The following is a 13,629-nucleotide window of genomic DNA, read 5'->3' on the forward strand; positions in this document are numbered from 1 at the left end:
GAAGAAAAGAAAAAGTTTGCAACAGAAAAGATCAATGCTTGGACCCAGCGTGTTGAAAATATTGCTGAGATTGCTGAAAAACACCCTCAATCAGCCCATACTGTTGCTACAAAATCATTACGAGCAGAATGGACTTTTTTCCAGAGAGTAGTAAAAGTTGAACCAGAAATGTTCAGTCCAATCCAGCACACTATTAGAACATCACTTTTCCCCAATCTGTTTGGATTACAAGAAGGCCTATTAGTCCAGTCGGCAGGTAGTTTTAGATGGAAAAAGGTCGGAAGTTAATGAAACTTGGGGATGTTGTTCAGGGATGATAAATCAACATTTTCCCAAGTTTTGGACATCGAGGACCCTGTGGAAAAAAGATGTTGGGGGAAAAACTTCAAAATTTTGGACACTTTTTTGATTTTTTCTCAATAACTTTTTTCCCTTACTTCCTACCGACAAAGCATACGTTACACTTTTGTAGAGCGTTAAATTTCCTACAATTCTACAGTTCAAACATGTTTGTACGATAATTTGTTACCGAGCAATAGTATTTTTATTTTAATATATTTTAAAAAATACACCAAAATATGCAAAAAAGCAGATTTTCTACTTATTTTTTCTGCTGCAAGCAAAATTATTACTAAATTTTGTAGTAATTATCGTTCCAAGTTATAAGCACCATATCCGGATATCCCCATATCCCACCCACCCATCACTCAGCTGATCAAGGTGGCTTCCTACACCCTGGTTTAACACTACCACAATATTGCATTATCTTCTATGTATTAATAGGATATTTCACAATTACAATTGATTAATATGTTGTTAAACACTATCATCAAAACATCCATCAGTCTGCAAAGTTTCTTTCCTGTCTTCACTAATTTTTGCTCACTAATTAGTAATTTTGCCTTATATTACTTTGTCGTGTTGCCGTACTGTGTTGCTTACAGTTATATTTTGGTTTTAGTCTCGTTTGGTTGGTAGTCTATATGCTCCTCACGCGGGCTATAAAGAGCTATGGAGGACTCACTCGTGGACGCGGAGTAAGTGATTCTTTGCTTTCTTTCTAGATGTACATTAGGCACGCTGTGTCTTCAAAGCATTTGTGAACAAGTAGAATTGTTCGCTGATGTTCGCTCAGAGACATCATCTGAGCAACATTTAGACATGAGACCGACCCGTGTAGTGAGAGATAACATGGACATTGATAAACTGCTCTCATGGTTCACTGAACATCCCCAATTCCCTCACATGCAGGAGATAGTTTCTTTGAACACAGGAATCATTGGTCATGTTGACGTTAACTGCCACTTAGCACGAGAGATAAGCATATCATGCATGAAGAAAATAATGGATGAACATTTTGAAGAATTGAAACTCAAACGGATGGACAAGGTGGTGATTCTCACTTCTGTTTCATGCTCGTTGAAAATTTCTGGTAAAAAACTCACTGTCTACCCTCTCACTCTTTTCAAGTGTGTCTGCGTTGCAAAAATATTTGAGTAATATATAAATAAGGTCTTTAAGTTTGAACTCGCCCCCTTACCCATATCAATCTTTATCGAGGAAGGAATGTGCAAGGGAACAAAATCTGTAATGTACTCACTCTTCACTCCTATAGAGAAAGTAAACCTTGTCAAGAGGAAATGTAACGTAATTAGAGGTTATATAAAGTGGTGTGGAACAAAACTCCTACAAGCATATGAGGACGCCGACGTGATTATGGTCAACACCGCCATATCCAAGGCTAGCGAATTCGACAGCGTCATCATTACTGCTCAAGATGTAGACACACTTATTCTCTTGACAGCATTAGGAACTAATACAAATAATGTCTATCTTCATAAAAAGTGGAAGAGGCACATATCCCAGTGTCCTCTACTCCCCAAGTTTCTGCTCATTTCCTCCACACAGCAGGTGGGTTCGATAACACCTCAGCTACAAAGAGTAACTAATATCAATACCAACAAGATCTGAATATGGTTGGTTTTCATCGGAGAACAAAATTAGCATTTGAGAATTTGGGTTGGGTTTGGAAAGGGTGGGTAGTATTTGCGTGCAACAGAAATAAACGGTATCAGCATTCTGACACATACTTTCTCCCATAAGATTGTCAACAACCTTTCTCATGAGTAAGCGGTGAGAGTAAATATACGGAAATGGGATTTGTACAATTTTCTTCAGAATTTAAAGGACTATAACATACTAAATTTTTATCAAAATCGTTCGGGCCATTTTTGAGAAAATCCGATTTTTCCAGTTTTTTATGGGGTTTTATGGGAAAATCCCCATTAAAAATAAAATTTTCTAAAAAATGACAAAAACTATCAAAATTGTAAGGATCATAACATACTCTGTTAAATCAAAACCGGATTTTTTTCTAAAATCCTATTTTTTTGTTATTTTATGGGGGTTTTATGGGAAAATAACATAATTTACCGTAACTTTTGAACCGTAATTTTTACAGAAATGGGATTTGTACCATTTTGTTCAGAATTTAAAGGGCTACAACATACAAAATTTTTATCAAAATCGTTCGGGCCATTTTTGAAAAAATCCGATTTTTCCAGTTTTTTATGGGTTTTTATGGGAAAATCCCCATAAAAAATCAAAATTTCAAAAAAATGAAAAAAACGCCTGGAGATACCACGGATTAGAACCTACATACCAAATTTCATTGAAATCGGACCACAGGTGTAGTCCCTAGCTCTGTACACATCCAGACACACAGACACACACACAGACACACACACACACACACACACACACACACACACACAGACATCACTTCAAAAACCACTTTTTTGGGTCCAGGGGGACCCAAAACGAATATATCCACTCAAAACTCGAACTCGAAAATTTTGACGAAAACAATACTTTCTCCATATACTATGGTATAGGGGGAGAAAGTAAAAATGAGTAGGAAATCTGCTTTTTTTGCATATTTTGGTGAATTTTTAAAAGATACATTAAAATAAAAATACTATTGCTCGGTAACGAATTATTGTACAAACATGTTTGAACTGTAGAATTGTAGGAAATTCAACGCTCTACAAATTTGTAACGTATGCTTTTTCTGCAGGAAGTAAGGGGAAAAAGTTATTGAGAAAAAAAAGTCCAAAATTTTGAAGTTTTTCCCCCAACATCTTTTTTCCACAGGGTCCTCGAGGTCCAAAACTTGGGAAAATGTTGATTTATCATCCCTGAACAACATCCCCAAGTTTCATTAACTTCCGACCTTTTTCCATCTAACGCCTGTTTTTTCTACCTGCCGACTGGACTATATGTAAAGAAGAGCATGAATTACTTCATCTAACAGTAAAAAGTGGAGGAATAGGGATGGCTGATCCAATAGTACAATCGAAACACATATATGAAACGTCAAAAAGAGGGTGTGAAGTTCTCTTACAATCTCTTGCATTAAAAACCTCTTTTGAGTTCAGTGAGCATGAAGATGCTTAAAAAAAAACATTAAAGTTCCATAGAGAACAAAAGAAAACTGAAGAAAACAAATTATTAAATGAAAATTTAAAATATTTTTCACTACAAAGGCAAAATGTAATTCTACGAAATGCTGACCCTAAATCAAAACATAGCAGCTGGTTATCCTGTGTACCATTGAAGAAATTAAATTTAGACATGTCACCCCAAGAATTTAGGGATTCCCTGGCACTGAGATATGGTCGGACACCGATCCATTTACCGACCAAATGTGATGGCTGTGGGAAAGAATTTAACACAGACCATGCCCTTACATGTCCTGTAGGTGGCCTAATTATCAAACGACACAATGAAATTAGAGATGCTATAGGAAACATTGTGGAACAGGCATGGGGGAATTGTATCAAAGAGCCCCTTATAGCAGAGAATAGAAATGCAAACGGGCCTGCAATTAAAGCTGACTTGGCATGTAGAGGGGTATGGGAGACACAGAGGGAGGCATTATTTGATATCCGTGTCGTAGACACCGATGCTCCCTCATATGCTTCCAAACCTCATGACAATGTCATACAAAATGCAGAAGAAGAAAAGAAAAGAAAGTATATTTCAGCCTGTGAGAGCCGGAATGCCTCTTTCACTCCTTTGATAACATCAGTCTGCGGAATCCTAGGCAAAGATTTTCAAACACTAATAAGAGCACTAGCTGAGAGATTGTCAGAAAAATGGGTTAAGCCTTACAGCCTGGTAGTTAATTGGATCAGAACGAGACTGACTTGCTCAATTTTAAGGGTAACAAGTATGTGCCTGAGAAGATCTAAAAAAAAAAATGGAGATCTGCTTGAGAATTCGAAGATGGAGCAGGCATCCAACATATTTATTGAAAGAATCAAAATTTTTAGCAATATCTGTAAATTTAGATTTATTTGTCTTGTAATTATCTATATTAAATTATCTTACCATATCTTGAAAAAAAAACAAAAAAAAACTATTTGAATAATATAATATTATACAAATCTGCACTTATCTTAAGAAAAAAAAATTTTTAGAAGCAATGGGAAAACTACAGAGGCAGGAGCAGTATGTGGCACAAGGCTAAGTACACCATGACTCAAACTGGCTATGTTTAACACATTAATAGGTAAAGAGGGCCTTAAATTGATTGAAAAACTTGTAGATAACAACAATACAGATCTTGCTGGTATCATAGATGCATTGGATTCATATTTTGTAGGAATGACAAATCCCTTATATGAAAGATTTTTGTTTAACAAAATAATCCAACACAAGAATGAAAATATAAAGGATTTTATAGGAAGGTTTTTTTATAATATCTCAGAGAGCTCCCTTCAGTTGCTGCAATCATATCTTTCCAATCGAACCCAATATGTTTCTGCAAATGGATGTCAGTCTTCAATACTAACCAACAATACCGGTGTTCCGCAAGGTTCTGTTCTTGGGCCATTTTTATTCACTGTTTTCATTAATGACCTTCCATCTAACGTTGCCTCTAAGGTTGTCATATATGCAGATGACACAACCTTACTATCTTCACACAGGAACTTAATGTGTCTTGAGGAACAAATAAGTAGTGTCTTCAACACAGCTCAAAATTGGTTCTCTTCGAATAAGTTGCTATGTAACAGGGAGAAAACTCAAAGCTTGTTGCTTAGTTTGGCTCATGTTGAAGATTATCAAACTGTTAACCCTTTGAGTGCCAACGTCCGGGGAACCGGACGTTTTTAAGACGAGCCAAAAGTGCCAACGTCCGGCCGACCGGACGTTTTTAGAACGAGCCAAAAGTGCCAACGTCCGGCTGACCGGACGTTTCGTAATGATCGAACAGCTGTCATAACAACCGAATAAATACTCGGATTCTTTTAACCCATATATTAACATTGAGTCGAAAGTTGCTAGATGCGATACATCGATTTTCGTTGGTCGAAATATCGAAAATTCGATTTTTACGAAATTTTAACCTAAAAATCGCCAGATCGCGCTCGGCATTTTTAGCGCGACCTTCGGGAAAAATCATCGGCATTTTTTGAGCGTTACTTTTATTTCTCGCCTGGCACTCTAAGGGTTAAATTGCTGGGATTTTTTATTGACAACAAATTGAATTGGAAGTCTCATGTTGAGTATGTGAACAGAAAAATTTCAAGAGTTTCTTATCTCATGTGGAAGCTTAGGGATTTTGTGAGTTTTGAATATCTAAGGGTGGCTTACTATGCTTTTTGTCAGTCCCATCTTTCGTATGGCATTACTCTTTGGGGTCATTCAGGTTTTGTGTATGACATACTTACAACACAGAAAAATATCATTAGAACAATTTTTAGAACAACTGACACTGAACATTGCAAACCACTTTTTATAAAACTCAAAGTAATGACTGTTATTAATCTTTACATTTACCACATTCTCATTTATACCAAACTACATATTACAGATTTCAATAATAGAAAAACATTCCATAGCCACAACACAAGAGGTAAAAACAAATTTGACCTTCCCCAGCACCGCTTAGCAAAAACAGGAAACTGCTTTAAAATTAACTACGTGAGATTTTTCAATAAACTGCCTGACACTGCCCGATTTGTGACTATGAAACAATTTAAAATTAAAATATCTGAGTGGCTTATTGCCAATCCTTTTTATAAAATAGAAGATTTTTTATTATGTCCTGTTACTATTGATTTTAAGATTTAATTCATGTTATTGACTGTTATTGTTATTATTGTTCACCACCTCTATGTACCGTTACTGTTAATTTAACATTTGTAAGTATTGTATTGTTAGAATGTAATGTATTTATTATTTAATTTATTGACTATGCCAATGTCTGTATATGTATGGATCAAAGGCAATAAAGATTCTTGATTCTTGATTCTTGGTTGAAAGAAGGAGCTAAAAGTTGCGGTATTGATGGTTTGTCAAGTTTAAATAAAAATGAGTTAGAAGAGACATTAATATGTGACCGTCTTGTCATTGGCCTAGAAAACAATGAACTACGGAAACGTCTATTGCTGAAGAAAGGCTTGAAGCTAAATGATGCTATGGAAATTTGTTTGCAGTATGAAAATACGTAAACATATGTAAAGCAAATGACATCTCCAGGAAACAAAGAAACTTCTTTTAAGATAACAAAACATCAATACAATGAAAAAGGTCAATCTTGTCGATACTGTGGAAAATTTCACAAAAGAGGGACTTGTCCGGCTTATGGTAAGATCTGTTCCAGTTGCCAAAAAAGAAACCATTTTAGTAGTGTGTGTAAAAGCCAAATGACAGTAAAACATATTGAGGACGAAGAAAACCAAGATCAGCATTCTACTTCTCAAGAGGATGTCATGCATATGAAAGAAACTGATAGACCTACTTACAAAAAACAGCTTTTTGTCAAAATGCAAGTCAATAGAAAGTTTTTAAAATGTCAACTAGACTCAGGAGCTACATGCAATGTTTTAAGTATCACTGATTTATGAAGCCTGTTGGATACTGATAAGCCAGTTTTGAACAAAAGTGTGGTCACTCTATCATTCTATGGAGTAATGTCACAAAAATCATTAGGAAATATTGTCTTGAGAGCTAAATTTAAGAAACGGTTCTACGATTTGAGATTTGAAGTAATGGAAAGCGAAAAAAATCTGTTACTAGGGGCAAGTGATTGTTTGAGACTGGGTTTGATTACCATCGATGATGAGGTGTTTCAAGCCTTAGCTACCACTCAATTCCAAACAAATGATTTATTCAGTAAATATCCTGATGTTTTTGAAGGGCTTGGATGTCTTGAAGGTTCATACAACATAAAAGTTGATCCAAATGATCAGCCTTCAGTTGCTGCTCCTAGACATCACCCCCTTGCTCTGAAATATGAAATAAATACAGAGCTATGCAGACTTGAGTCTCTTAGAGTAATTAAAAAGGTCACATAACCTACTGATTGGGTTAGTAGTATTGTGGTCGTCAAGAAACCTAATAAAATAAGACTGCATAGACCCTTTCTACCTAAACAAAGCCATCAAGAGATCTCACTATCAAACGCCTACTGTTGAAGAGATCATACCACAATTAGCAGGAGCAAAATACTTTAGTATTCTTGATCTAAAAGATGGGTTTTGGCACGTCTAACTTACAGAGGAAGCGAGCAAACTCACAACATTTTGGACTCCTAAAGGAAGATTTCGCTGGACACGACTACCCTTTGGTATATCTACTGCCCCTGAGGAGTTCCAAAGAAGAATTCATGAAAATCTTGAAGGCCAATATGACAAAGGTACATGCAATCTGGAGCCTCTAGAAGTAGGCAGTCATGTCCTTATTCAAAAACGACCTGACATCAAATCAGAGATTTGCACTAAGGGATCAATTGTCTCAAAAGAAGGACTACGTTCATATATTATAGCAGCAGATGGAAGATTATACAGACGTAACCGCCGATTCGTTCGAATCTTCAAAAGCCCTTGAAGAACCTCTGAAGAAGGGAGATGTTGTATATGTTGAATTTAATATTAGTTGAATTTGTAGCAGCTGATCATTACTATTGTTTATGTTTGTGGTTGCTATGTTGTGAATCATTCTAAAAGGGGTCTGACTTAGGGGAGGTACGAATGAGGCATTTAGTTCAAAATTCCTCCGTGAACAGCGCTGTAGAAGAGAGCACTTTGGCAATGAAGGTTTACTAATCGCAAAAATAGTTTGTTCTGTTCATAAAATAAAATAATAAATGCCTCAAATTCAATTTTATTATTTTTTAATTATAAAATTAAACTATCATAACCTAACCGAACTAACCAAACTTGCTGATAATGAAATAATATAACAAAAGTTTAGCAATAGAAAAAATAATTCTGTTTATTAAATAAAACTAGAAATTGCTCAATTAAAATTTTATAATGAGTTAATAATAAAATTAAACTGTCATAACCGAACCAAACCAACCAAACTTGCTGATAATAAAAAAAATCTTGGACAAAAAGTTAATGCTGCCAGCGGGATTCGAACCCGAGACCTTCAGCATATCAGCCCGGCACGCTAACCATTAGACCATAGAAGCCGATAGCCACCAATCGTTTTGTTACGGTAAGGCGTTCCCTCAGCTAATAAGAAGCCCACAGCTGTCATCGTAGCCTCTTCTGTACCTCCTCTGAGTAAATACCTTCTAAAAGTCAATACGTATTAGTTTTACTAAAGTCTTTACAATTATTATTTCTTAACCCTCCGAGTGTTATTTGTCGCTGCAGCGACTCACAAACACTGTTTACGGCGAAGGCTCTATGACTGACGAAATCGGATTGAACTGGATCGAGTTAGGTATCGTTTTATTTGACAGATTCAGAGCTTTCTCCGGAGGTCTGTCTCTAAGCGCTATTGATTTTAGTTCCGAAAATATTGTAGCAGACAGCTGACAAGCGTATTTGTAAACAGCTTTGTTAACCTCGGACCAATGACTGATGTGTTTTATTACGTTTATCATTGTTTTAGTGTTAAAAATCAAAAGTAGTGATATACGTGGTGCATTATAAGAAGATTTAAGTGATTTTGAAGGGCTGGTTGATGATCCTGAAGAAGTAGGTAGTGATATTGATGTAAATTATCAGCCAGATTCCTAGCTATGGTTAGGCTATGCATTCTTAGCTAAACGCTATGTACTGAAATCTGTTTTTTGCCCATAACTTATTTATTTGCTAATCTACTTCCTTATATTATTATATATTTGTAATCCTCATAAAATTTAGAACAAAGTGGCTATTTTCAAATATTTATAGGCCTATAATTTATACAATTTTATTGAGCGCAAACTTATTTTTTTTTTTTGAAAATCTTTCAAAATATTTTTTTTACCTAAACAATTTTTTTGAAACAAATGTTCCTTATGTTCTATGTATAATATTAAAGCCCATGATTTTCCAAACAAAATGGTATATAGAACAGTATAATTAACATTGTTTTCAAGCTTCTCAGATCCGTTTTAATAAAACCTTGCAAATGAGCAAAAAATAGGCAGACATTAAGGCCAAAACAAGGGACACTCGGAGGGATAAATAGTTAACACAATTCAACTCCAGACTAAAACATAAACATGACTGATATTGTTTACCTCCAACTAACATATGATACATTTAACATATGATAATATGTGAATAGGCTATAACATTATAATACACTACCGACAGATTGTGTTGATGTAAATTACTTACTTCTTTCAAATATGCAGACTTTTTAATCAAGTCAAACTGATAGGAAGACTTATTATAGCTATAGCATTTTTTATGTCACATCAACTATCTCAGTTACAAAAAAATGAGGTGGAAAAAGAATTTTAGACTCCAGCACAATCTGTATGGAGGGGAAAGAATTCATCGATAATAAAAGCTGTGGACCAGAAGGCAGGAGGCCGCTCGGCAGGGCGAGACTGTGGTGGAAGAGCCAGGTGGTGAAGGATATAGCAGCGTTGGGCACTATGCCTGAGGCAGCCGAGAATAGAGAAGAGTGGAGAAGCATCGTTGGTGAGGCCTACAACCTTCTTAGGTTTCAATGGCCTATGAGGTAAGGTCAATCTGTGACTGGCTTACATGACTATGTTTGTTTTGAATTAAAAATAAAGATAAGAGGACAGCATGGTCCTTATAGGTCTACTTCAGTTTTCAAAAGTCAATGCTGGTATGTATCAGGTTCTGATCTCGTTGGTTAATATTTTATTAATGTTTGCAGGATTCTGGATGATATTGAGATGTATGAACAACAGAAACCCTTCACTCTCAATGACTACATCTCTATGTCTAGTTTTCTCAATCATTTTCTTTTCACGGGTATCATGAACAACCATTTTGGTGAGTAATTAATATTAACTTACCTTTTCAAACAGTTAATAACTTTAGTTGTGTTACGTTTACAAAACAATTTGACATTTACCAAACGCTTTTTCCTGCAGTGGTATCTAAATATGTCAAACAAACTGATCATTTAATTTCATCGTGATTTAGCCTCCGGATAACCAATATTTCAATAAAGTGGTTTAAATACCTGCATAAAAGTTATCCAAAATGTTGCTCACGGCAACCGGTTTCAATCCACAATAGGGATCTTCATCAGGCCGATCAGGATGTCAAAACATTTTTTTTTTCCTCTTCTTGCGAAGGTCGTCAAATGGCGTAAAAACATGCTCATATAGTCACAAACACGAAACACGGACATTTAACACTGAAGACACGGCAAAAATTATTGCGACGACTCATCCCCGGCGAAGGTATAGTCTAGACAGCCGGTGGTCAGTAGAATCCAGTCGTCCAATCCTTATCAGCTGTTTCATTGAGGTCCATGCTGAATCACACCATCCTCACACACAAAAATTAGCAGCATACAATAGTTTTGTCTACAGGCTATTAACAGTCCCCATGAAACAGAGTAACTATGAAGATGAAGTTAACATATTAAAATATATAGCCATCTCTAACGGGTACAGAAGCTCAATTATTGATAATCTGATTTACAAACATAGAATAAAAATCGAATGGAAACGAAACAAAAGCCCCCAAAACATTCTTATCAGCTAAATACGGTATGGTAATTTTCTAAGCAATAAATTTAAGAACCTTTTAGCCAAAGATAATATCACAGTTTCGTTCAGGACTACTAACAGTCTTGGAACTTTATTGAAAGAGCGACCCCAGACTTCAACTCCAGAATATGAGAAAACTGGTGTTTACCGTCTTTCATGCACTGATTGTGTAAAGTACTATATCGGTCAGACTTCTCGCTCCTTTAAAAAGAGATTCAAGGAACATTTGCCCAAGAAAACCATGACCCAGACATCTGCTTTTGCTGACCACCTCGTTTCAAATAACCATAATTATTCAGATATACACAGAAACATGCATATTTTACACTCTTCAAAAGACAGATTTTAGACAAGCACATTAGAAGAATTTGAAATATATAAAGCTGTAAAATCGGATCATCAGAACATCCTGAACGACAAGCTGTCATTTTCATCTAATTATATTTATGACACTGCAATCAAGGTATTGAAGGGTGTGGATGGAGGGGGTAGACCTCAATGAAACAGCTGATAAGGATTGGACGACTGGATTCTACTGACCACCGACAGTCTCGACTATACCTTCGCCGGGGATGAGTCGTCGCAATAATTTTGGCTGTGTCTTCAGTGTTAAATGTCCGTGTTTCGTGTTTGTGACTATATGTGCATGTTTTACGCCATTTGACGACCTTTGCAAGAAGAGAAAAAAAAAATGTTTTGACATCCTGATCGGTCTGATGAAGATCCTTATTGTGGATTGAAACCGGTTGCCGTGAGCAACATTTTGGATAACTTTTATGCAAGTATTTAAACCACTTTATTGATCATTTAAGTTTGACATCATTCTGTCCTGGTTTTTAAATGTAACAGAATCATATGACTAAAAGGGCTTGTGATGTGGTGATTGTTTGACTTTTTCATTAGATTCCAAGAGCATCAACAGCAACGGGCTATTCCACTCTCTGCACACTCTGCTGATGGTGTTGTATAGACGAGATAGTAGACGTAACTACGCTCCTGCAGGGCACTGGCTCATCAAGGACCTTCGCACCAGCTCCTTCATGGCAGACCTCGACAAGGGCAAGAAACCCAACCAGGTACTACTGCTCACTTGTAATGTTTTAACAGGCACAAATAAATGTTGTAAGCAACTGTAAACAACACAAGTGGTGTGAATCATGGTATTAGTCATTTTAGCCTCTGGATTGGATTGCTTATAATTAATTGATATTGAAAAGTCTTACCTTTGCAATCTTATTATTGTCTATCCTATATGAATTTCGGACCCGAAGGTCCATCTTCAGTCGAAGTCTAGGTTGACCAAATTTATATAGTAACTGCTGTGTGCCGTTGGTCAGGTTATGTGTTGTAGGCCTACACGTTTAAATGTTTTATTCGTTAATTTATTTTTTGTGTCATAATGTAAATATTTTTGTATTTGAAGTAACATGTTGACAAGTCCAATTTGAATAAAATGTTTTTGTTAACTACTTGAGAATGCCATATTTGGCGAAACATATGTAGTGGACTTCAGACACTATATTCGAACTGCAAGACGAGGTACGTAATAGTTTAGTTGATTTTTATGATTTTAAATATCCTCAAATAGAGACCTAAAATTTGATACTATAGGGGATTTATTACAAGTCAACGAAGATGACAATTTTTCCATTTCATTTGAGTTTGAAGGTGTAAAGGAAGATGAGCATTTTATTTAATTTTATTTTAACGGTTTTTATATACAGTATTGCTTTATATTATTTTGTTCTAATCGTGATGGAAAATGTCCGCAATAAACCTTTGAACAACATTTTGTTTTAAGTACTATGCTGTGAAATTAATATTATATTTTAGCTATGTTCTTTCTACTTATCACTAATCTCATATAAAGATGGCAATCTGCATAATACTGTACAATTATCACCTATTACTTGTAAAATATATTTGCATTTGTATTTGCATTTAGATAGTTTATTTTTTATTTTTGTAAATGAACCATTTTCATTGCTTTTGAATCAGTTTTAACCATAAAAGATACTTTCCTTTTTTATTTATTTTAAGTATTAAATCATTTAATTATTATAAACGTTCTAATTTTGAGTAAAGATTTTTTGAGAGGATAGCAGGCTTACCTGAATGGGAAAGAGTCCAAACTGGCACAGGAAACACAAAAACAAGTTTTTGTTCTATTTCTTATTTAAATAAAAATTAAAAGATCAAAAGAAACTAAACTGTTTTTAATCAAGACACAAATACAAGACAATATTATTAAAGAAAGTAAATAAATACATATGGTTAAAAAATAATTAAATAACCATAGAGGTTGAACATCTTTCCCTTTGAGTTTTTTTTTTTTTTTTCGAAGTTTATTCAGGAAATTGTTTGGTTGGTCTTATTGCCTCTTGATTAATTCTGCCTCTTGATGATTTTTTAATTGCAGCTTCTTGATTGGGAATTGTTGATCATAAAAAATATTTACTGTAATCTTGGGGTGTTCTAGATGGAGTAGTAGTTGCTTTTTCAGTAGTATTTGATAGGGACGAGTTGGTTTGAGTAACAGTAGTAAATGGCAGAGTATCTGGCATTGTATCTTTGATGGATAAAGGAATAGGATTGCTCTGTTTGCTTGTATTACCTTTGTAAGGCAAAAGGTGGTGTCG

General features: G+C 35.3%; 1 protein-coding gene across 1 annotated transcript in view; it reads left to right on the forward strand.

Moving 5' to 3' along the window:
- LOC128996820 (ubiquitin-protein ligase E3B-like) overlaps window positions 1–13,629 on the forward strand; it is a 72,510-nt gene that overhangs the window by 30,812 nt on the left and 28,069 nt on the right. The window contains exons 11-12 of the mRNA XM_054422346.1: window positions 10,144–10,262; window positions 11,894–12,066. Of these exons, the coding sequence (XP_054278321.1) occupies window positions 10,144–10,262; window positions 11,894–12,066 (292 nt within the window). The remainder of the gene's footprint in view (window positions 1–10,143; window positions 10,263–11,893; window positions 12,067–13,629) is intronic.

The sequence above is a fragment of the Macrosteles quadrilineatus genome, unplaced genomic scaffold, assembly GCF_028750875.1.
Source record: "Macrosteles quadrilineatus isolate MER2022 unplaced genomic scaffold, UCM_ALF_1.0 Scaffold_1__1_contigs__length_201487025, whole genome shotgun sequence".
NCBI lineage: Eukaryota > Metazoa > Arthropoda > Insecta > Hemiptera > Cicadellidae > Macrosteles > Macrosteles quadrilineatus.